At 32.4% G+C, this 26,024-nt stretch overlaps 1 protein-coding gene across 3 annotated transcripts; it reads left to right on the top strand.

Moving 5' to 3' along the window:
• Positions 1–11,379: 11,379 nt before the first annotated feature.
• LOC114384847 (probable serine/threonine-protein kinase fhkE) lies at positions 11,380–20,964 on the top strand. Of its 3 annotated transcripts, none has more exons than XM_028344659.1 (7): positions 11,380–11,575; positions 11,694–11,784; positions 11,920–12,147; positions 13,161–13,632; positions 17,026–17,371; positions 20,552–20,629; positions 20,747–20,964. In XM_028344659.1, exons 4-7 carry the CDS (start codon positions 13,166–13,168, stop codon positions 20,795–20,797), a joined length of 942 nt encoding a protein of 313 aa, XP_028200460.1. In that variant the 5' UTR covers positions 11,380–11,575; positions 11,694–11,784; positions 11,920–12,147; positions 13,161–13,165; the 3' UTR covers positions 20,798–20,964. The 3 variants fall into 3 exon arrangements, with proteins under 3 accessions (XP_028200460.1, XP_028200458.1, XP_028200459.1); XM_028344657.1 differs by having other exon boundaries at positions 11,381–11,575; positions 20,552–20,644; XM_028344658.1 differs by having other exon boundaries at positions 11,381–11,575; positions 11,694–11,810; positions 20,552–20,644.
• Positions 20,965–26,024: the final 5,060 nt, after the last annotated feature.

Raw genomic sequence — 26,024 nt, 5'->3', positions numbered from 1 at the left:
CTCAAGGATTGAGAAGAAGAAAGAAATAGGAAAATTTTGTTGATTCAAAGATAATAAAGAATTGGAATTACTTGCTTCAAGAAGTGAGTAAAATAACTTTCTTCTAAACTTTCAAGGTATAATTCTTATGAACGTTTTATTCTGTGGTGATCTTGATATAAAGAATTCAAGAATTTACATTAGTATCAAATATATTTTAGAACATGTATAATTTCTTTAACTAATTGATTTGTATTGTAGTGTGTTGCACTAATATTTCGTCTCAAGACAACAAACTTCAATGATATTTTAATTTGTTATAGGGGATGTGTGAGAGTTCTTTTCCCATTCAAATATTTGTGTCATTGAATATAAATATAAGTCTAATTGCTTTTAATTTTTATGCTGGACTATATTATATTTAATTTTTGAATAATAGTGGTAAAGGAAAATTTGGGGTACGAATGGTATACACATACATACACACACACACACACATAAACATTGATGTTACTTTGTGGTATTTTCTCACAAGTGTGTTTGTGCCTTGTGCGTGAATGACAATGTTGGTATTTATATATTTGTGTGTTTATTTAATTATAATTGTGAATGAAACATTGTTCATATCATAAATTGATAATTTTGAAATATATGATAGATATCTTCATTTGGCATGGAAATAAAATTATTATAGATACCTCCATCTGAGATGAGGAAGAGATTCTGGATACCTTCATCTATGATAGAAAAGACAGGGAGATATCATTGCATGGAATATGAGCTCAAAGACTCTTTAAAGAATCTGAGATCCACCCTGGTTCTAGGAATCAAAGAATTGAGTCTTGTGATTTTTGGAATCACTAAGTTGTGTTTGTTATACTTATTTGGATGAATTGAGGTGTTGTCATTTATTTATTCAGAATGTCATAAATTGTGATTGTTTTAATATGATTTTTATTGGAGTATATATACATATATAATCTTATTCTAAATTCATTGCGAATTTCATGACTGATTTTTTGGATTACCGCATCGATTAAGAATAACACTATTTACAAATACTTTAAGTTTGTTTTATTCAATGCGATTATCATCTCATTAAAAGTGTCGTTTTCATAGTATAAGGAAGAAGCTGTTGAAATTGAGGAGGTTTAAAGACTTAGTTACCTCTAGATACATTTTTAGGTTTGTCAGTACTCAAAATAATATGTCAAATTTAGCATCAGATATTTTTAGATGCCTATATTTGAGAATAATATTTTTACTCATGTAAAAACTTATTTATTTGACTTCATTTATTATACATGAGATATTTTCAGACTAATATAATTTTGAGATTTTATATTCTTTTTAGTATGGGGAGTTATTTTAATGAAGGGTATTACACCTCCAACAAACTCTCAAGCATATGGACAAACATGAGTGCTCAAGAACTTTCACCTTTCACATAGCCAAATCCCATAGGCACTAAATACCTCCAGAGTGCCCATGAGCTTCCCACAAATACATCTCTAAAAGAAAAACAAGAGAAGCAAAATTTTCTCTTCTTATCTCAGTCATAAGATTCAAAAACTCTTTACTTCATGTACCTCTACAATTGCACGAAAAAGATTCATTAAGAAAGGGAAAAATGGTTGACCTACAAAGGTCTAGTATCATCTAACTAGCAAACAGTCCCACTTTCAATTTCCATATCTAAAGATGCAACAGTCTTCACTTATTCGCCAAAAAAGAATAATATCTTCATCTATATAAATTACATTCCCTTCCAACACATCTTGCTTGTAATTCCATCAAAAAATAAAACATGTACTCATATTTTGAAAAACACAAATCATTTATAGGACTTCATCATCTTTGGCACAATCTACAACACCTTTTCAACCTTCGACCTTCCTTATTTTCTAAACCAAAGAAGCTTCATTTTTCTTGGCCCCGATTGACACTCTTGTTTATTTAAATTGGATCACTACCTTTGCCCTTTTGGGTTTAGCATTGTTATGGCCCACTGAATCACCTTTAGCAAATGACACTTGGTCAAACTCTCATTTTGGCCCGTAACCCGCTTTTTTACCCCTCATGACCTAACATGCCTCTACTAACCCCTTATCAAGATCTTGAAATCAAGATCCTTTATTCCCATTATTAGAAAATGTTTTTTTTCTATTCTGTCCTTCATCATATTGGACCCCACTTCTCTGCCATCAATGCCCCTATGATGGGGCTTTCTACATATGTTTTCCTTGGCAAAAATCTACAACCCACACATGCTAGAATCAACATTGATGCAATTAATAGTATCATATCTTATGTAGAAACTATGTCATCCGTTACAAAAGGAAATTTAAAAAAGACAACTTTCGCTTGCTTCGCGAGAGTAAATCCTCCACCATTGGTGCATTTGCATCTGCTTTCACTACTACACTCTCCTAAGCTACCTCTTAAAAGCATTATCCTTGTAGCCATATTTGTCACATTTGAAACATATTAGATAAAGATTTTCATACTAAAGATTCAAAAGATATCCACGAGCAATAATTTTGGGCTACAGAAGCTTATCAAGATCAATTTCTATGCATATTCTAGCAAATTGACCTAAAAAATAAATAGAAGTAACTTGATCAATTTTAAACATCACTCCTAATGTGAAACCAACTCTCCCAATAATTTCATCTTTATACAACTGAATTGGTAACTCTGGAATGTTAATCCAAACTGCTAGCTTCCTTTTCACTGATGTATTGGCCTAAAAGAAAGGTCTCTATTGTTTCACTAAAACATAACGATCAACCATCATCCAAATACCTTCAAAGATTACCATATTATTGTTTTCATCCGACGTAAACAATACTTGATAATAATTTTTTAGACCATCAATAATCTTAATTGAGCCCTTTTTAGCCCAATCACGATTTAACTTCGCCCCAATATCCAAAAACTAATATGCTTACCAAGTATTGTAACCATGAGTGATCCTTTCTAGGGCTTGTGCGAGTCATTATACTCTTCATCCGAAACAGGAACTTCCTTAAAATGCTTCTTTGTCTTTTTTCAATATTGAAGGAAGAGGAATCTTGATCTCTAGTTTACCAAAACCTCTTCCATCAAAAGCATAAAATGGCATAGGACCCTTGTTATCCAATAATTTAATCATATAGAAAGGCTACTCTGTTAGCAATTTTGGGTCATACATATACATATACATATACATATACATATACATACATATATATATATATATATATATATATATATATATATATATCACATAATTGAATGAGTTAGGGCCATTATATAATTAGCCAAGAAGATTAAAGAGGTCTAATCAATATAAAAGTATGGCTAAGGGCATATATGTCATAAAAGGATAATTGTGTAGATATCAATGATATTATAATTTGATGAGGGGCCAAATTATAATTATCAAATTTGGGGTAACTGATGGTAGTTACCAATATAAGGGGTTATGGTCCCCATTTCTAGAGAGCAACTCCACGTGTACAGTTTTCTCTTTATCCTTGTCGGAAAGAAAAATTCAGACAAGAAAAGAAGGGCTCTCTACAGTTGGAAGGTCATAAAACCAATTTTCTGATTAACCTTTCATCATCATCATTCCATTATGGATAATCCAGGTACGCTTCCGCGTTTAGTTTTCATCATGATTTTGAGTATGAGAACACAAAGGGGTTCTATTCATCTCAGTTTTCATCATGATTTTGAGTATGAGAACACAAAGGGGTTCTATTCATCTCTGTACAGTAATTTCTCTCTACATTAATAGAAAGCATGTGGTTAGAATTGATGATTGTCTGTTAGAATGAAATTAGGCTATATTTGGAATTAAATCCCAACATTTGGTATCAGAGCATCTCATACTTGATTCATGTATGATGTTTGGACAACATACACACATTAGGTACAATGTTTTGAGGAAACAAAATAAGATTATCACATTACTACAAAATGAACAATGATATAAAGCATTTGGTATAAATTTAAATGCATCATTTATGTGTTTGTTCTTACTTTTAGAGGCCGCTGTAGTATATTAAAATAATAATCATGGGCCTCTAAATTTAAAATAAATAAATAAAGTTAAAATAATTTACTCAAGAAACGTTTTAATTTTGGATTTGGTGTATCAATGTTCAAAATTCAGTTATGGTATATCATTTTAATTATTTAGCATTTAAATGAGCTAATTGAATCAAGATATCACCAAAGTGACCTCTCTTGTGTAGATTGTTCATGAGAAATGTTAAAGGTTAACGTGTGTGATTATTTATATGAATGGTGATTGGCCCAAAGGAAAGTTACCATTTAACTAAGTTACGTACACACCTGTGATGTTAAACATGTGATAATTATGAGATTTTGCATATGAATGATAAGTCACATCAAAAGATGGGTTTGTTGTTTGACATGCTTTTATTATCAATGTTTGAACATTACAATAAGGATATCACTAGCAATTAATACCACTGTTCAAAGACTTGATATTAACGGTGCTCTAGATATCTTGAGATGAGATATACGATTATTTAAATGCATTGACGACTGCTATGTGAGCGTATTGCATTTGTTTTGATCTTTTCAGTTGTTGCTTCTATATTTGCTAATCTGGATTCGGTTCCAGTTCTTAATGGTGCAAATTTTAAGGACTGGAAAGAGAACATGTAAATTGTTCTTGCCTGCATGGATCTAGACCTTGTATTAAGGATTGAGAAACCCCCTTCTCACACGGATTCAGTACCTCTTAACAGAGTAAACTTCAATAGAAGTCGGATCACTCAAATCGCATGAGTCTTATGATCATTAAGCGTGACATTCCTGAGGTCTTTAGGAACACTATTTCAGATGATATAACCAGTGTCAAAGAATTCCTTGCTGAAATGAAAAGCGCTTTGCAAAAAGCGATAAGGCGGAAACAAGTACTCTCCTTCGGAACTTGATTTCCATGAAGTATCAAGGCAAAGAAAAATGTCAGGGAATACATTATGGGAATGTCAAATATTGCTTCAAAATTAAGGGCACTAAAGCTTGAGCTATCAGAATTTAGTGCTAATTTCTCTTCCTTCACAATTTAGTCAGTTTAAGATCTCTTACAACTGTAAGAAGGAGAAATGGTCTCTTAATGAGCTCATTTCATACTGTGTGCAAGAATAAGAAAGACTGAAGCAAGAAAAGATTGAAAGTACTCATGTTGTGAGTACCTCTAAAGACAAGGGCAAACGGAAAAGAATTGAGGAGCCCAAGAATGAAGCTGCTAAGGGTCCAACACAAAAGAAACAAAATCAATGTGACAGTTGTTTCTTTTGCAGTAAGTTTGGACATGTAAAGAAGAAATGTACCAAATATCATGCTTGGCGTGCAAAGAAGGGTATATTTCTTACTTTGTTATGTTCTGAGGTCAATTTAGCTCTAGTACCTAGAAACACTTGGTGGTTAGATTCTGGTGCCACTACTAACATCAGTGTTTCAATGCATGGTTGCCTAAGCTATCGGAAGCCAATTGATTCTAAAAGATGGATCTATGTTGGAGATGGTAAATCAGTGGAAGTGGAAGCTATAGGACACTTTAGATTATTAGTATGTACTGGTTTTTATTTGGATTTAGAAGACACTTTTGTTGTATCGTCATTTAGACGGAATTTGGTTTCAGTTTCTTATTTGGACAAATTGGATTATTAGTGTTCATTTGGAAACAATGTGTTCAGGTTGTCTTTTAATTCAAATATTGTTGGAACTGGTTCACTCTTGGTTAATGATAATCTATATTTACTTGATACTGTAGCTTCCTATGGTGAATCCTTTAATACAAAATTGTGTGGTACTAAGTGTAGAATTAATAATACAAACTCGGGAGCATTATGGTACAAGCGCTTAGGTCACATTTCTAAGAACAAAATTGAACAACTTGTGTCAAACAGAATCTTGGATTCCATTGATTTCACAAGCTTTGATGTTTGTGTTGAATGCATTAAAGGTAAACAGACCAAAAGCAAGAAATTAAGTGCATATAGGGCTACAGACGTCTTAGAATTGATACATACGAATATATGTGGGTCATTTCATACACCTTCGTGGAGTGGTTGACAATATTTTATATCATTCATAGACGATTAATCCAGATATGCATACTTGTTTCTTATACATGAAAAGCCACAATCTTTGGATGTGTTCAAAACATTTAAAGTTTAAGTTGAAAATCAACTCAACAAAAGAATAAAGTGTGTCAGATCTGACCGTGGTGGTAAATACTATGGCAGATATGACAGTTCAGGTGAACAATGTCTGGGGCCTTTTGCCAGGTATCTAGAGGAATGTGGAATCATCCCACAATACACCATGTCGGGGTCACCTAGCATGAATGGTGTGGCTGAAACACGAAACAAAACTCTTAAGGATATGGTAAGAAACATGATTTTTCATTCTAACTTACTAGAGTCACTCTGAGGAGAGGCATTAAAGATTGCATCTTACATTCTAAATAGAGTGTCAACTAAGGCAGCTGCCAAAACACCTTATGAGCTTTGGGTTGGGCGAAAGCCTAGTTTAAAATATTTTCATGTATGGGGATGTCCATCTGAGGCAAGGCCTTATAAGCCAAATGAAAGGAAATTGGACTCTCGAACAGTGAGCAACTACTTTATTGGTTATTCTGGAAGATCCAAGGGCTATAAATTTTATGATCCCAAATTAAAGACAATTTTTGAGACGGGAACCACCACATTCTTTGAGGATATTGAGTTAGGGGGAAGAATAAAGTTAGAGAGTTTGTCTTAGAGGAAGGATCAATAACAATTCCAGAATCAATTCATACAGTTGCTTTTGATAAAGCAAATTCAGAACCCCTACAAGATATTGTTATTGACCCACTCAAGATAATTTGGTCATTCATGAAGAACAAACTCAAGATCCTCAAGAACCTATGCTTCATGAGCCAGTACCTTTGCGGAGATCTATAAGAGAAAGGAGAAGTACTATTCCAGATGATTATGTGGTATTTCTCCGGGAACATGAGGAAAATAATGGTATGATGGAAGATGACCCAGTCAACTTCCATCAAGCCATGCAAGATTCCAACTCAGAAAAGTGGATTGAAGCAATGAATAAGGAGTATAAGTCCATGCAAGACAACAAAGTTTGGGAACTTGTCCCATTACCAGAAGGTGTGAAACCCATTGGGTGCAAATGGATATTTAAGACCAAGTGGGATTCCAATGGTAATGTGGAGAGGTATAAGGCTCGTCTTGTGGCGAAGGGCTATACCCAAAAGGAAGGGATTGACTTTAAAGAGACTTTCTCTCCTGTTTCATCAAAAAACTATTTTAGGACAATCATGGCTCTTGTTGCACATTACGATTTGGAGCTTCATCAAATGGATGTCAAGACGACATTTCTCAATGACAACATTGATGGAACAATTTATATGGTACAATCAGAAAACTTTGTGTCAGGAGACCCAAAGAATATGGTTTGCAAACTGACAAAATCCATTTATGAGCTAAAACAGGCATCTCGTCAATGGTATCACAAATTTCATCAAGTAATTCTTTCATTTGGTTTCGAGATGAATCTTGTTGATGATTGTGTGTATCACAAATTCAGTGGAAGCAAGTACATTTTCTTGGTCTTATGTGTTGATGACATACTGCTTGTCACTAATGATATAGGCATGTTGCACGAAACCAAGAGATTTCTATCAAGAAACTTTGAAATGAAAGATCTTGGTGATGCCTCCTTTGTATTAGGAATTCAGATACACCGAGATCGATCTTGGGGTATTCAAGGATTATCACAAAGAAGCTATATCGAAAAGGTACTTAAAAGGTTTGACATGCAGGAATGTAAATCCGGGGATACTCCAATTGCTAAGGGGGACAAGTTTAGTCTCAAATAGTGCCCAAAAGGAAATTTAGAAATTCAGGAAATGTAGAAGATTCCCTATGCATCAGTTGTAGGGAGTTTGATGTATGCCCAAGTATTTACGCGTCCGGATATAGCATACATTTGGGGTATTAGGCAGATATTTGAGCAATCCATGAATGGATTGTTGGAAAGAAGCCAAAAGGGTTATGAGGTATTTGAAGAGAATAAAGTACTATATGCTCACATACAAGAGGTCAGATCAGTTGGAGATTACTGGGTATTCTGACTAAGATTTTGCAGGATGCCTAGATAGTTTGAGATCCACTTCAGCTTATATTTTCATGTTAGCCGGTGGTGCGGTTTCTTGGCACAGTGCCAAGCAAACCCTTACTACTTCATTCACTGTGGCGGCAGAATTTTTGGCATGCTATGAGGCATCAAATCATGGAATATGGTTGAAAAATTTGTGAATGTATGAATACATGAATTTTGATGATGCCAAAGAAGAATTAAACAAGGTCGCTTTAAAGGATAAGCATTTGCTTCAAGATTAATTCAAGAATGCTTCAACAAACAAAGCCTTGTTTCAAGAAGGGGACATTGGAAATTCAAATTCAAAAGTCATAGCCCTTCAAATTATAACTGTGTAATCAATTACACAAGCATTGTAATTGATTACCAATGGAGAGTTTTCAGAAAATTTGTCAACAGCCACATCTTTTGATTGAATTTGTGAATGGCCAACAAAGGCTTATAAATAGGTGACTTGGGCATGAATTTTGAAGAGAGAGTTTTGCTTGTTCAAAATGTCTTATCCTCTCAAAAGGAAATGAGAGAGATTCCAAGAGAACTTCATTGCCAAGTGCTCTCTCAAAAGAAACTCTTAGGCAAACACTTATAAATCCATTAAGAGTTTCTCCATGGACTTCAATTGTAATATCCTTCTCTTCAAGAGAGAATTCTTCTTTCTTTCTTCTTATTCAAAGAGATTGATTAAGGGATTGAGGGTCTCTTAAGTTCTAAGGATTCCTGAACACAAGGGATGGGTTGTCCCTGTGTGGTTTAGACTTTGTAAATAGATTTTTACAAAGGGAGTGGAAAATCTCAAGTGAGTTGCTTGAGTACTAGACATAGGCACGGACTTTGTCAAACCAGTATAAAAACTGTGTTTGCATTCTCTCTTCCCTTATCTCACTTATTTTGTTGCAATCAATTTTGTCTTTCATGTTTAAAGAACATTATTAAATTGATTGCTGCTTTTTCTGCATTCTGAGCCTATCTCTTTTAGAAGGGGGTTAAAAGTTTGCTAGTGAGAAATTAATTCACCCATTCTTAAGATTTTTGAGGTCACATGTCCAACAAATTTTTTTCACAGGGCTGTAAATTGTGGAAGGAATTGAAAAACCACTTAAGTTATATTGTGACAACAAATCAGTTGTATTTTATTCTAACAACAATAGGAGCTCGACCAAGTCGAAGCATATTGACATCAAGTTCCTAGTTGTTAAGGAAAGGGTATAGAGTGGACAAATTTCAATAGAACACTTAGGGACAAACTCCATGATAGTAGATCCTCTTACTAAGGGACTTCCACCCAAGGTCTTTCATGAGCATGTTGCTCACATAAGTGTTTTACAATTCGAGGAATCTTTGGTTTAGTGGGAGTTAGTCACTTTTATGTATTTTATGTTCTCTGTTAGATTTTATGTATGCATATATTGACTTTTGGATATATTTGGTTAAATATATATGGTTTATTATTCAGTTATTACACTTTGTACATTAAGGTTATTAAATGATCTTGTTGAGGTAAAGTAGGACCAATTAAAAATAGACGTGTACAAACCACCTGCATGTAATTTTCATGCTACACATTTCATGACAAGTCTATGTCATTTGATTATGTCAGCATTAGTGATCATTGATGAGTTTAGTTGTGATTGATACAATGAAAACTATTTTGGTTCTACATGTGGATGTAATCAATGGACAAGATTTTTGAAATATGCTCAAGACATGTAATGGCAAATTTTGAGCTCATAAAGTCTAACACATTCATAAGGATTGTAAGTGTATATATATATATATATATATATATATATATATATATATATATATATATATATATATATATATATATATATATATATATATATATATATATATGACCAGTGGGAGATTGTTAGCAATTTTGGGTCACACATATATGTATCACATAATTGAATGAGTTAGGGCCATTATATAATTAACCAGAATATTAAAGTGGCCTAATCAATATAAAAGTATGGCTAAAGGCATATATGTCATGAAATGATAATTGTATAGATAGAGTGATATTATAATTTGATGAGGGACAAATTATAATTATCAAATTTGGGGTAACGAATAAATGGTAACAATATAAGGGATTATGGTCCCATTTGTAGAAAGGAACGTACAGTTTTCTCTTCCTCCGTCCGAAGAGAAAAATTCAGGAAAGAAAAGAATGACTCTCTAGAATTGGAAGGTCATGAAACCAATTTTCTGATCAACATTTTATCATCATTCCATTATGACTAATGTAGGTATGCTTCTGCATTTAGTTTTCATCATGATTTTGATTATGAAAATATAAAATGACTTTATTCATTTTTGTACAGTCTTTATATGAATAAAAAGCATATGATTAAAATTAATGATTATACTGATTGATTGAATTTCTATATTTAGAATTAAATCCCAACATTTCCATTCATCACAATGTCATCCACCTTTGAGATTGCAAGTATTTCGAAGAAGAAGATCTTCTCTCTTTCTTGAAAGTCTCACCCAAAATCCTAATAGAACTATCTTCCTCCGTCCTTATTAATATTTTAACTCTCTACAAAACATACTTAGTCTATTCTAATTATTAGTTGTTGGATGAAAACACGCTTTTAAACAAATATTTTTTTAATACTATTCATTATATGTTATATACAAAATTTATTAAAATAAACTTATTTTTAACATAACTTGTATAAAATATACTTTTATTATACATAAAAATACTGTATCAACAACATTGCTTACTATTTATAACCAATATTAATGTATGTATATATAAAATAAAATAAGCAAAAGTCCAGACATCTGATCAGTGATCGCAGAAAATGAAGACCGAAGAGAAACAAATCAATGTTCTGGTTTAGTAAATGATGCTAAAACTAACCATCATCAGGTTAACTAACCCTAGTTAACTTGCAATACCAACCATCATCATTTCTGGGCGCGAGCATGAACCAGTGCGAAAATAAAATAAAACAAAAAACAATTTTAAAATAGAAGTAATAAATAATCGGGATCTGACGGCTCTGCAGATTCCGTTAATAGGGGTAACGCCGTTAGAAAAATTAAACGACAGAAGGGCTCGCATAAACGACGTAACGGGTTTCTATGTATGGTTCAAGCGAGGGTAAGCGAGAGCCGTCAGATCAGAGATCAACGGTAAAGAATTTCCGGAGCGTGGCAGAAGATTTATATAACAGAGAGCATTTCGCTCTATCACTGAGAACAAAGCGAAGAAGAAGAAGAAGAAACACCCTGTACCCTTCTTACATCTTCTAATTTATTTTTCTGAGGACTTTTTTATTTTTATTTCTTCGTTTCCACCATTTTCTGTTACGCCAAACTGCGTCTGCGACGCGAATTGTGATTAGTGAACGGTGAATGTTGAGGATCTGCTACTTTTTGAACATTGAATAAGGTTACTGCAATTTTCAACTTCGTTTCTTCTTTTGCTATTTTTCTTTCTGGATTTTGAGCATAATCAAATCGCTAATCTTGACTTTGTTTTTTTCGTCTCATTTTTTTTCTATCTGCAGGTCTATCAGACAAGGATTTGACAGAATTTGTCAGAATCAAATTGTTAATTCTCTTCTGAAGATTTCATTCGTTCGTTTGCGATATTTGAAGGTGCTCGTTAATTTCTAGTTTTAGAGGTTTGGAATTGAGGCAGAGAAAGATTTTTTTCTCAATTGTTCGCTTCTTCTATTTCATGTTTGGTCTTTGTGCTAAGTTTTTTGTGGTTTTCTGTTTTCGCATCTGCAGATACATTTTTCTCTCGAAAAATCGTCGAATTTCGGAACTCTGGACTCTCTGCTAGATCGTGCCTGAGTTTGTACTTGTAGCCGTGGTTGCAGATCGAAGCTCTGAAATGTCGTTATTAGTTGGAGTTTAGAAATAGATTTTCATTTTTCAAAGCTTCAGAACTGAAACCAGCGAGCTTGTGTGGCGCGTCTTAAGGCTTGGGTTTTTGACGGAATCGGATTAGTTTAGGTGAGAAATTATAAATTTACTTACCTAAAATCGGAACTGAGGTGTTGAATTTCACCGTAATGTTAATCCAATATTCGGTTCCATGATTTTCCCCTGCCTCTTCATTTATTTCCTAAAATCGAAAAACCGTCTCATTTTTCTTCTGGTTGCTAACATCGTGCAAGTTTTCTGTAATGCGTTGATTTTCATTCCTTACGGTTTCAATTTCATGCTTTTGGATCTCCTCCCCTTGCAAATATTTTGGATTTTTTTTTAACGATTACAAATATAGTTGATTTTAAGTCCCCTGTTTCTCTCTCTGTTTCTGTTATGACTTTCTCTATTTCTATGTTCAATTCCTTCTTCGATTCTTCTTTTTCACCTCTTTCTTTCGCTGTTTGTGAATCGAAATGTTAGTCAATTGGCTTAAAGAGCAAAACCTGAACAGCAAATCTTACTCAATAGTTGAAATCTGCAGAGTCAAGCAAACCGATTGAACAAGCCAAGTCTAAGAGAAGCCATTGAACCTTCCAAGCTCTCATGTATTATTTGATCACTTTTCTTTTTTCTTCCTTTCATTTTTCCGTTTTTTCACATATCATTTCCCCTCAAATCATGGTTGAAAATCTCGCAGTCCATGTGCAACCATATTGAATCCAATTATAAATTTCCGTTTTCCCTTTCAATTTTCATCACCCACTTCTTGTCTTGATCTTGGAAGAAGATGCTCACACCGCGCGATTCCCATGGTTTTCATTTTCCTTTCCCCCTCTCGAAAACTGTGGACCCTCCAACGCACCTTCTTTATTTTATCTGACTAAAATATAGCAGTAGTGCCACTAGATGCGTAATAAGCGTAATGCATCATCAATATATATGAAAATAATAATAATAAGGGGCAGATAATACAAATCCAACACCAATTTCAAGTTTGTTTGTTGTATGAATGTATGTATGTAATCATATTATTATTTTTTGTTATTATTTCAGTAATATCCCTTGAAACTTAACCTAATTAATGGTGACCATGACAGGTAGGATGGATAAAGAGTCTCATCAAGGCAATAGCGTTAGAGAAAGAGACAAAGTTGGAGGGGATAGTAGTAGTGGTGGGGCCGGGTCGTTGTTGCTGAGGGGTAGCTCCGATGGAATGAGACAAGCAGCAACGACGTCGGATTTGGGGCTGCAGTGGGGTAACAGGAAGAGACTAAGGTGCATGAAGGTGCAGGTCAAACACGACCCTTCTTCTTCAAACAACCCGGTTCAGAGGACAACAACAACAACAACAACGGTTCGGGTGGATCGGAGAGTGGTTAGAAACGATAAAGATTCTTCTTCAAATCTTAGTATTAGTAGATCCTTACCCACTACTGCTACCCTCACTAATAACAACAATAACAATCATATTAGCCTTCATAATAATAATAATATTAATCAGAGTAACGGGTATCTGAATCTCCGTCAACGCCCACCTTCCCCGCAGCAACCTCCTCCGCGAATTCTCAGGTATTTTTCTTTGCATCTTCCCTCAACTTTATTTATTATTACATCTAGTTGTTTATTTATTTATTTATGTTGAGATCCTTTTTTTTTACTGTCCTGGTATATAAATATAGGATCTTCCTATTTATAGGAGTATGGACATTATAATTTTGTACATTCTAATGTTTTTTTAATTCCTTAAATAATACCTTAAGATTACTTATTAGCATATGTAATAAATATATACCGGCGTCGAATCCAATATCTACCATAGGAATCAATATAAAAAATTAAACTAGAGTTGTAGGAAAGGAGTAGGGAGTGTTGGATTTGGAAACAAGTAAAACTTAGGTAAGAATAATATTGAATTTCTCTGTTCGAAATCAAGCTACAGGCCATCTTTGATGGCGGTAGAACAGCTAGCAAGAGGTGCGTGCCCAGGTACCGTTAACAAGCTCATGAATTTCACTTTCAAGCGAACCCCATCTCAAACAAAATTAGTTTTATTTTTTAGGGGTTTGAATTAGATCTCTAATTTTGACTTTTGTTTTATTTTGAAATATTCTTTTAATTTTTTTAACAAACAAATAAAATTTTATTAATTAAAATAAGAGTGAAGTTCTAAATTATAACCATTTTTAAGTGACTAGTTTTTTATTTAAAAAGTCAAATATATAATAAGTATAAAAAAAATTGTTTAAAACTATCAGATCACATCATAAATCACAACTGGATTAAAATTATGAGTTACAGGTTAAAATGATTTTTAAATATTTTCTAAACGTACAAATATATGTAGTATATAATAAGATTAGAATTTTAAGATAAAATGAGGAAATTTGTAAAAATTTAATAAATTTGGCTATTTGCAATTTGATTTGGTTCGAAGATCGAATTGAGCTGAATAAAAAAAAATCATTTTATATTTGATATTTTTTTTTATTAACAGTTGGTTCAATATCCTTTTTAATGATTTAGCAGTTCGATTTTTGAAACGATTTTGCTTGGTTCTTGGACATTTCCAGAAAAGATTTTTCTGTGTTATAATTGATATTTTTTTGGTACAGCTGCGAGGTGTAATTCTTCTTCCACCCAGTTGATTCATTTTTTAGATAAAAGGGATATTTTTAGTTGTGATTCCATATTCAAGTCAGGAATTGAATTCCAAACCTTAATTAAATAACTTAAGTATCGAATCATTACTTGTGTTAATAATTTTTTGTTCTAATCGATATTTCTGATAATGGAAATTTAATTTTTGATTTTATTCCTATCCCATGCAATGCTTGGCTAATGGGTTCAGATCTAGTCAAATATCCGATAAGCATGTAGGAAACAAATTATTATTCATATAGGATTTGTGTGGAAGTGGGTGGATTCATGTCTGCCACGAAATTTTTTTGTGCGCGCGGGGGCCGATTATATGCGATGAAGGCAACATGTAAGTCTCTTATGTCAGTCGCAGAAATCTTCAGTTTCAAATGTTACCGTGAATATTATAAAATTGGGCATTGAAGATATTTGCTACATTTGGGCTGAATATTTATCATGACCCATGAGGCTTATATTTTGTCCACTCTCCAATTGGTCAGGTCCTTGCGGATGTCTCATCCAAATTAAAGGGGAGCTCACGGTAATTGCGTGAGGTCGTCTTTCTTTTCTTCCCTCAAAAATCAAAATTCATTTGGAAATTTTTATTATTACTAATTTAGGAAGCTCGCATTAATGTGTAATGAATAATGATTACCTCACCAGTGTCTTCATATCAATTGTTTCTTGACTTAAAGTGTTCAAGGCTAATATTTAAAAGCACAAAAAGACAGGCAAAAGAGTTGGGGAGTCTTTTTTTTATAAGCAAATACTAATTTGTTACTTTTGGTAGAAAAACGAGCAAACCTGCAATCTCTTCACACTCTCTTCATCCTTCACCCTTTTTCAAATATTGGATCATCCTTATCTCTTAGTAACTAATCTGAAAAATCTAAACTATGGTGAAGATCTAAATCCAACCTTGCCTTTGCAACAGATTTTTTTTATTTATAAAATTTAAGAGGAAGGGGATAGCGATCGGTCTAAAGATAGGAAAGATTTTAGATTCAAATAGTGTTTTACTTGAATTTCCTATCTGTCAAATCTAAGATCTTGTCATACTCTATTCCATCATCCTAGATGTTTTTGCAACCAAAAATTTGATATTTCATAGTTGATATTCATGATATATGGCATCTTATCGGTCTGTGTTTTCTGTCTGCAAATTGAACTTTTATGAAACCCTCTCACATCTTCATCTGGTATTTATTTTATGATGTGGAATTAATTGGTTTTATCTCGGCTTTTTGATGCATTTGTCTCACTGTGTATGATTGATATTCATATGATACACGTACCAAACAATAGGGTATGATGTCTAATGATCATGGAGGTTCCCCTTTAAGCTTTTATCCTTGGAGATCATGTTTCATGACATGGAAAAGGGGGATCTGACTCCTCTTCCGTTACTGAAGAAATCCAGAGAGATAGACACATAAAATTTGTGAGATAAGTACTATTTGAACCTCCATTAATTGGAGAGGATATTTTTCCGTGGAAAAGTAATACTAAACTTAATCCTCCGTCATACCAGATGTCCAGATCATATTCTAACTGCACTGCACTTTGTGGATCTCTAGGTCTACAATAATAACACCGTACCGGAACCCCTCATTATCATGAGGATTATTACTCTTAGTCCCTAGCTTTGTCAGGAACATGGAATGGAGGGTCTCCTTCCACGTGTTCCTCTAAAGTCATCTTCTAAAGTCATTTTGTAAGAAATCCCTTTTGTGGCCGTTGGATGAGGCACCAGGTGTTAGATCTGGTACGTCCCATCAAACCACATAGTAAGGTACTAAACAAAATAGCCAATGAACACTCTAGAATCTAGATCCAACGGCCCCAAACTTTCCATGGAACCACCTGGGTCAATTATAAGGAATCACATGCACAAATCTCGTAAATATCCATCTAAATCTTTTCATCTTAGGAAGTAAAATAAAAATAAAATTAAAGGCGCACACACCAGCCCCCGGTTTCTACAAATACCCCACGAAGAAGCCAAAAAATCAGCCCATATTTTACGCAAAATCGGTTGATATCCCAACCTCTTCAAAGTTCAAACCCTGCGATCTAGATCGACCCACAAGGTCAATTTCGTAAACCCACTACTCCCCTCCCCTAAAGTTTTTTTTTTTTTTGTATAATTATTATTTTTCCAAACAACAAAATAATGCTTCTCAATGCATATTCGTTTCTTTCCCTATTTATCACGTCGTGTTTCACGTTCTTACGGTTAAGAAAGAAAACATATGGGATAATAATCATATGTGGGTTTTGCTTGTGATTGATTTTTTTAAAAAAATTATCATTCATCTTACTTAGGAATTCGGAGACTTCAAGTGCTATGAGAGGAGGCCAAAGCAACGGGAGTGTTAGGGGAATTGCCTCACCGGACAGGGGTGCGCACGATAAGAGGGGGACCCAAAACAACCACCTTAATGACAATAATAACAAGTCTGTGGTCTCATCAGACACCGCGCACGATAGCAAGAAGGGCGGTGGTGGGTCGCCGTCCGGCAGTGGTGACGCGGCTCCGCCGGTGTGGCCGCCAAAGTTCGTGATTGCCTTGACAAACAAGGAGAAGGAAGAAGATTTTCTGCTCTTGAAGGGTTCAAAGCTTCCCCAGAGACCCAAGAAGAGAGCCAAATTCATACAACGAACCCTCAATGTAAGGCTCCACTAACCCCCTTTTTTTAGCTTTACGTTATTTCCACTTCAATTTAGTTATTATTATGTCTTCTTGAGGAAGTTTTTCTACAGGGACCATTTCATAAATCCTAGATTGTAGAAATCGACGCATTAGAAATATTTGAACGTAATTGATTATTAAAACAAGATTTTTTTTATCACGTGACTTCAATTTAGAATTTGACTAAATGAAACGCTTTTTGAGAATTGTTGTGACAATCAACAAGAATGAATGAGGGTATCATTTTCCGTAAAAATTGTTGGGGGACTTAATTATAGTTAACGCGTGTAATGTTTTAGTGACCATATTAAATTTTTGTGATAAAATTTGTTTTATTAAATGTATACAAATTTTAATATAATTCATCTATTTAATTTCTAAGAAAAGAGAGCGAGATGCAAAGTTTTACTTAATAATAATCACGTTAAAATCCAACATCAGGAAATCCTTCTAATTTAAGTATTACTTAAAAACATATTGGTGATTAGCATACACTCTATTGTGGGGTGTATGTAGGTGGAAGGAAGAGGGAGACAAAAGAAAAACAAAAGATAATATAGAGCAGTGATACTTGCATATTTCAAAATTCTAGACATTTCATTGACCTCATGGGTTTATATCTCTATTCTTGTCATATTATCATTTTTTCCTATTATTGTCTTTTCTCTCTAGGTGTATATTAGTATATGGGATGCCTAAGAAACTTTTTTTCTAGAAAGTATCATGTGTATTAAATTATTATTTGATTGAGAAATAAAAAGAAATTAAAGTAAAAAATGATAGATATAATAATTGATAGTATTATAGAGGGGAAAAATACAAAGAAAATAACATAAAACAGAAAGTAAATATAGGAGAATAATTATTATTCTGGGACAGAATTTGGTAGGCCATTTATTTTTCTTTTTTTTATTTATAAATTTTTTATTCTGTGGCTCTTGTACGGTAGTGCGCGTCCTTTCTTTTACTTTTACTTTTACGACCTCCGCCTGGAAAAGCTATAGACAGAGGGTTAGAAAGCTGTGGATGGGCTTACACGGTCAGCCATAAGCTTGGTTCACAGCGAATAGTGTGGGTCCAAAAGTTCTGTTTGAGAACTCAAAAGTTCTTGTTGTTAATAAAACACAGGTTAAATATTAATGAGAGTTTTTTTTTTTTAATAAAAACCACGAAAATATATTAAAAGTTATAATAACATACACTAATTTATACTAGTAATATTTTTCCTTAACTAGCATTTCTCTAACGAAAAAACATTATATCTACGATAACCTACATAACATTTATACATAGTTTAATCTCATAATTTTAAAGATAAATACTCTATTTGATTCTTCTAGAATTAGACATTTAATTTTTTTTTTGGTTATCCAAATATATTTTTTTAAAGATTTAGTTTGGTATCATAAATTTTTTCAAAAAGTATTTCTTTATTGAGTATGAATACGGTGATATTTTAAAACTTTGATGAACTAATTTATTTATAAATTTCTTTAAAATATTTTAAGTATTTATGTGATTAATTTAATAATGATTTTTCAGAAACAATGTAATAATGCCTATAACTTTATTAAAAGTATTGAAGGGTTTTTTAAAATTAAATTTTTATACATATAATTATTTTAAAATTCCTTCATGTTATTTGTTGTTATTATAACATCATAAAATTTATTTCTTAAATTATTTTTTTATATGAAGATTAAATTAAAACAAGTAATACATATATAATCAAATAAATGCTAGCAAATCTAGTACTGGCGAAGCTTTTTAGGGGAAGGATGTTTTATATATATATATATCCTAAAATTTGTGTCTTACAAAATAATAAATATTTTGGTTCGGAAGGGAAGAAACAGAAGATACACTTAATTAGGTGCTGCGTCCGCATCCAATTATCCAATTGGTGTAATCAATGTTGATGCGGAATGGGCTTCTTTATGTGGCATACATTTTATTCAATTATAAACTGTGGTACACTGAATTAGGTGGGGAAATCTTATGATATTCTAATACTCGAATATAATTTAAAAAATATGTTAAAAGGTACAGGTCAATTTTCATAAAATTTACACAAGCATAATACTAGTAATTCTTTCGAGCTTTGTTGCAGCTGCAAAATGTTGTATTCTGTTCATATGTTTATATTGTTCTCATCTAATAGAAAAAAAAGATATAAGAGAATAGAAACAAAGTAAATGTAATATCTGCTATGATAATAAAGAAAGACAGCTAGATAGAGGAAAATAAAATGATATATAAGGAGGATGTAAAAAAGTGGATGAGATAAATTCAGAACTTAATAAATTAAAGCTGAAATTATTATTAAGAGGAATAATTATATATGGATAACTATATGTTGCAAACAATCATGTTACATATATTATTTCTCTTTTTTCATATTATATCATATATTATATTTATAGCCTTTTTTTCACTTTTAAGATGGTAAATGACATTGGGTTTTCATGCATCTTTATCTAGGAACAAAAATATAGAAAGATAGAGGGAGTGTATATAAAAATGAAAGAGAAAGGAAAGTGAGAAAATCATAGTTGCTTGGTGTATTATTCAGGCTATTTTGATTTGGGTTTCTTGTGGGTTTGTTCAGAAGCCTTTTAGTTTTGAGTGTTCGATAAACAGACTTTTCATAAACCACCAAAATTGAACAAGTTGATGAATATGAAGAAGTGGGTACTCCTCGGTCGTGTTCAGGTTTATATCGTAACCTTGGGGTTTGGTTGCGTATGTTGGAAAGCAGGATTGGAAATACTGGAATTAATATGTACTTTGAACTGTGATAGGAATGATATGAGTTGTCCATAGCAAGTAGTCTTTCAAGTATTGAAAAATCTATCAAATCGACCTCTGAACTTTAATAAAATATATCAAATTAAGGACTAAATTAATAATAGATATTCAATATTCAAGAGATTACTTATATAATTTTATTACTTAAGGAACTACATAGGAGAGAGTATTACTTTACGAGCTACACCGATAGTTTATTCTGTAATTGGTAACATGATTGATTAGTATCTTCAGTTTCTTGTTCTTGACTACTTCTATCCATCGTTCTTTCTCTTGTTTATGTTTCCGTTTTCATTGATGGCCTAAACTATAAAATGTCCAAACTGTTCATTTTGGATTGTGTTGTTGCAGCTCGTTAGTCCAGGTACATGGCTGTGCGATCTTACTCTGGAACGATATGAAGTAAGGGAGAAGAAGATATCCAAAAAGGTAGGAGAAAAAAAAGTAAGGACTTAACCTGCTGCTACGTCGTGTATCATATCATATTAGTGTTTTTGTTCTTTTTGCACGTTAATAAAGAAACCTAATTTGGATTTTCTTATGCAGAGACCAAGAGGGTTGAAAGCAATGGGCAACATGGACTCCGACTCTGAATAGAAAGAAGCGAGGCAATGAGTAAAGTTGGTTTTTTTTTTCTTCTTCTTCTTTAGTCTAAGGGTGTGAGAAATGTTGAGATATTGTAAAGCATGGCAACGCATACCAGCGTTCCAAGAAATCGAAATCAAATATAAATTGGTTTCTCTCTGATGACCCTGATTTTCTCATCTTTTCCTTTTTGGCCCAACCTCATTTTCTCACCTTAATTTGGTCTTTTTGGTCCAAGATTTTCTCACCTATGTTAATTTTTGTTCTAAGAAGCATCTTCAAGCAATTACTTAGCGAGAGGAGATATAAGGTTGGTCTAATAATGAAAGAAGTTGGTCTAATGATGAAAGAAAAAGGAGAAAAGGTCATGAGTTCAGATCCCTTCCCTAACAAAAATTAAATTAATATTTATCGATAAAAAAAAAAATGACAGGGACCTCATCTTCAGCAGAAGGATGACTTCCAGCTATGAGAGTCGGTCTTCCACCTTATTCGTGGACTCTCAGATGGAGACTAAAATAAAATCCACCATAGGCAAGATATAAAAAAGAAATATAACTCAAGAAATATAACTTTTAACGAAAGAAAAGAAAAAAGATTATTCGTGGTCTATTGTTTCATTTAATGTCACAGCGTATGAACATGGTGATAATTTTTACATTATTGTTTTTTAAAACAATAACTTAATTAGTAATGAAAACTTTTCTAGAACTATTGAATAATGTTTACTGGTAATTATAGGTGTGGAAATGGCCTGAATATTTTCTATTCTGCCTTAAATTTGTGTGTTGGTGCTTGGATTGCAATTGTTTTAAATTTCACGTCTCTATGACAATGATTATCCATGCGACGTAGTTGGTGTTAAAATAAACAAATACAGTATGCATTAAGAAAAGGGCGAGTAATAAGGATTTCGTTTCTTTTTGTGGGCGGGGGCAGAGGTGTTGCAACTCTCTTATTTAATTTTATCTCTCTAATAATGATGATTCATGCTATGTAGTTGGTGTTAGAAACATGCAATGAGAAATGACCATTAAGGATTTTTATGAAGGTAGAAGATGTGTTAGTGTAATTTAGGAAAATTCTTGAAGTGTAGTAGGATTAATTGGGAATCGAATGAGTTTGAATTCTCAAGAGTGTGTAAGGATCAAATAGGAAAATTGAATCATCAAAGGATTGAAATCTATTATTGAATTCTTATCGGTGCAAAAGGCTTAGTGGAGATCTAAGCCAAGACCCATATGTTCGGAAGCTGTTATAGTCTGTATGATTACAATTGAGGTCACTTTTCAAATAAATTTACACTTGTTTACAAGTGGTTATATATTTAAATTTTAAAACTCCTCACAGTTATTTCCTCTATAATTATTGGGCTTAATGTGTTAAAAAGTAGACAATGTGTAGATCTAGAAAGGCACTTCCAAGATTGATTTGTGAGACAAAAAGGTCTCTATTTAGAATTTAAATATATGTACTTAAATAAATTAAATAAGAAGGAACAAGACAAGAAAGCTTGGGGGACATGAAACCTAATGTTCCCAAAGCAAACAAAACATAGGCCTAACAGAAAAAAAAAAAAAAAGTAATAAAAGCCGGGATGCAATTCAACCAGGTAAACCCATCTATAATAGTAAAACTTTCATTTTTCTCTCACATTTTTTTTCTTTTTCACCACCACCCCCTCTTCTCTTCCAATCATTGCCTTGTCCCCCCTTTCCTCTTCTCATTTTTCGGCCAACACTTTCATTTCCTCCTCTCTCTTTTTTGTTTTTTTGCCCATGACACTCTTTGATCTGTCTCTTAACATTTTTTCTTCACATTTCTTCCTTCCAACTGAATTTACTAGAGCTACTTATTATAATTGTACCCAAACCATGAGAGTAACATTAGGTTACATTGCTCAACTTATATTTGCTACTTTATGAGAGCTCAATTACACAATACTACTTTACTCATCCACCGTGGTTGTTTTAGGTCGCTACTTTATGCGAGTTCAATTGCACTACACTACTTTTACACATATTTGTATGGAATGCATATGATTTCTTTTATCATTTTGAACTCTTGCATTCATCAATTGCAATTGAGGAATAAATTGTAATGGAGGTAGTTGACAATTCGTTTGAAGATGTGGTACTGGAGGTAGTCGAGTATACCTTCAAAGGTGTTGAAATGGAAGTAGTCAAGGGTACGTTCCTTCAAAGTTGTTGCAATGGGCGTAGTCAAGGCTTTCCTTAAAGGTGTTGCCATTTTGTGAGTTATATTTGAATAAGCATGGGAAGACGAAATTAATAATAATAATAATAATAAATACTGCCTCCAATGTGATACTCAAAGGGTGCTCATTGAGACAGGATTCTCGGTCATCCATTAAAACAAGTTCCCTGAGGATGATTATGGAAATGTCTGTTTCGAGGAAAAGAATAATAAGAAAATGATGACGAGTATGTTAAAGATTTATGTTGATAGGTTTTATTGATGGTTTTATTATCTTGTTTTTGTCTCTCGTTCTTAGTAATACTAATTTTGTTTTTATCTTTTATACTCTTAGTTGATAGCGTAAGGAACCTATCATTTTCATACATAACTTCATTCTCTCTTAATGCTTTGTTTTGTTTCATTATCTGTTATAATTTTATTTTGTCCAGTGTGTCATGGTCTTGGATACTTTTATTTTCATCATCGGTTGATGAATTTGAGTATTATGAAAGTTTATTTAGAAGTGATAAGATAAATGATGTCTTCTTGAGTTTGGTGGCAATGCTATTATTCTTTGGAAGTGAGATCCAACATCATGTGCATTTCCTAATTAATGGTAGTAATAGCATTAGCATGGCTAAAATATACCAATAATTCCTTAACTTTTTTTAAAAAAAATTGGTCTCCTAATTTTAAAAAGTTTCAAAATGATTCCCTTATTTAATTCATAACAAGTTTGTTCTTTCGAAAAATTATTTGTTTTCAATTTTTTGACACAATTTTAAATATTTTTCTATCGGTTCAAAAGGTAAAATTTATCTTATTAAATTCATCTACATGAATATAATGAAAATCAATTGATATTTAAATAAAAAAGAGACATAAATAAAATAAAAAATACATAAAAAGTGAGTCTTATGATCAATCGAAAATCTAAAAATCTAATGTTATATTTTTTCTTATTATTTATGAGACTCATTTTTCACTACATTTAATCTTTTTTGTTTCGAACATTAGTTGATTTTTACAATTTTTATATAAGAGAGTATAATAAAATAAGTTTCACATCTTGAATTCATAAAAAAAAGGTTCAAAATCGTATTCAAAAATTGAAAATGATCAATTTTTTAAAGAATTAACTTGTCATGAATTAAACAAAAGGAGTATTTTATAACTTAAAAATTAGGGGACCAATTTAAAATAAAAAATAAAATAAGGGACTATTCAAAAAGGTGGTTTAATGCACATAATAGATACAATACTCAAAAAGGAAACTTGATGCATATAAGCAAAAAAAATAAAAAATTATTGATTTAATTGCATGCACTTTGAAGAACAAACTAAAAAAATCCAACCATTTTCGAGGAAGTAAAGATAACAAATTAGTGGTATTGGAGGCATGATGCAAGAAAATAATTGATTGAGATTGGATTTTTAGTTAAGCATTGGCCAAAATCATGTGTTGTTCTTGAACTCCCATTGAACTATTGGGATTAAAGTCACTCTTATTGTTTGAATTATAGTTGTGAAATTCGGTGTGATCATTGATTTGGTCGAGGTAGTGGGTCAGTAGTCTAACCGGTGGATTAGTAATTGACTCGGTTTGATTCGATATATATTAAAAATTCAGAATTATATATGTATAACTAACATTATTTGAGTAAAAAGTTCATCCATACTTCAAAATTTGAAATAATAATTGATAATAATTAAATATCAAAATGACATCGTAGAGGTGATTCATTTTTTTTATTTTTGTAAAATCAGTCTGATCAGACCGGTTCAATCGGGATTCGGTACCTAACTGGTCGAATTTGATTGGATCATTCCGGGTCAATTGCGTGACTGGTCCAATAGTGAAACTGATCTGGTGAGTTTAGATTGAACTAGTTCGATCGGCCGGACCGAACTGGGTTTTACAACTATGGTTTGAATTTTAATTTAAAATAGTTATCAATTTAGTAATACACACCAAAATACAAAGGTTTAATTTTTCAAAAGAATTTTTTTAATGATGACGCTGTAAAAAAAATAAGATTTGTTCATTTTTCAACTTGGTCATATTTTTTAGTCAACCTTCCATAGCGCACCGGACTTTGCATACCGTTAGTATTTAAATAAAATCTTTATGAAAATGAACAAGTCATACAAATAATTTCTATAATTGATTGAATTGTAATTAAGCAGAACCTTGAATCCCATGTTAACGAAACAAGTGCCCTTTTTTTTTAAGGATAATGTATATTTGCTAAAAAAATGTTTATATCAGAATGGAGTGCTTAATACTGATGTATACTTTATGGTTATTTATTATAAAACCAAATTCTATTAAAAACTCTTAAATTACTATTACTACACAATTGGAAGAATTCATTTATGTTATATGAACTCGAAATTAGAATCATTTAAGACAAGAATAAATAAAAACGTAAATGTATTTAATATTTTAGAAATATAAGAAACATTAAATATTTACCATATAAAATAAGTAGGAAAACCTAGAATTAGTGAATTAGGTAAAATTATGAGCTTGATAGATGTTTGCTGGTTTCAGTGTTGCTCAGTAAAGCCATTAAATTTTAAGATGTAACGGCAGGTGCTCTAGGTAGACAAAGGAACATGGAATTGAGGTTGTCTAGAATAAACTTTAAAGGGATTCATTTTTATAAACTCGATGCAGATGGTGCCTGCGGAGGCAACCCATAGACCACTACTTGTTCCGTTAAGCATCAATTATCAAAGACAAATGGGGCAACTGAGTTTTTGATTTGATTTGATTTTTTTGTCAGAGTTAAGTAATGAACTGGACTTTAGTTTATTTGATTTGTTTCTTTTTTATAAATATTAATATGTTAGAATGTTAGTTTTATTATGATTTTTTTATTCTTCTTTAATTATCAAATTTATCTTATATTTCTGGAATGAGTTGGTCTTAATTAACTATCCAAACTAACTTAGTCCACTAATTTGAATGGCCGATCAATTGGAATAGGTAGCAAAGATTGCCCTGTTATTGCACTCTTCAAAATTCAAAGACAAG

The sequence above is a fragment of the Glycine soja genome, chromosome 14, assembly GCF_004193775.1.
Source record: "Glycine soja cultivar W05 chromosome 14, ASM419377v2, whole genome shotgun sequence".
Lineage (NCBI taxonomy): Eukaryota > Viridiplantae > Streptophyta > Magnoliopsida > Fabales > Fabaceae > Glycine > Glycine soja.
This window is presented reverse-complemented; position numbering and strand designations above follow the sequence as displayed.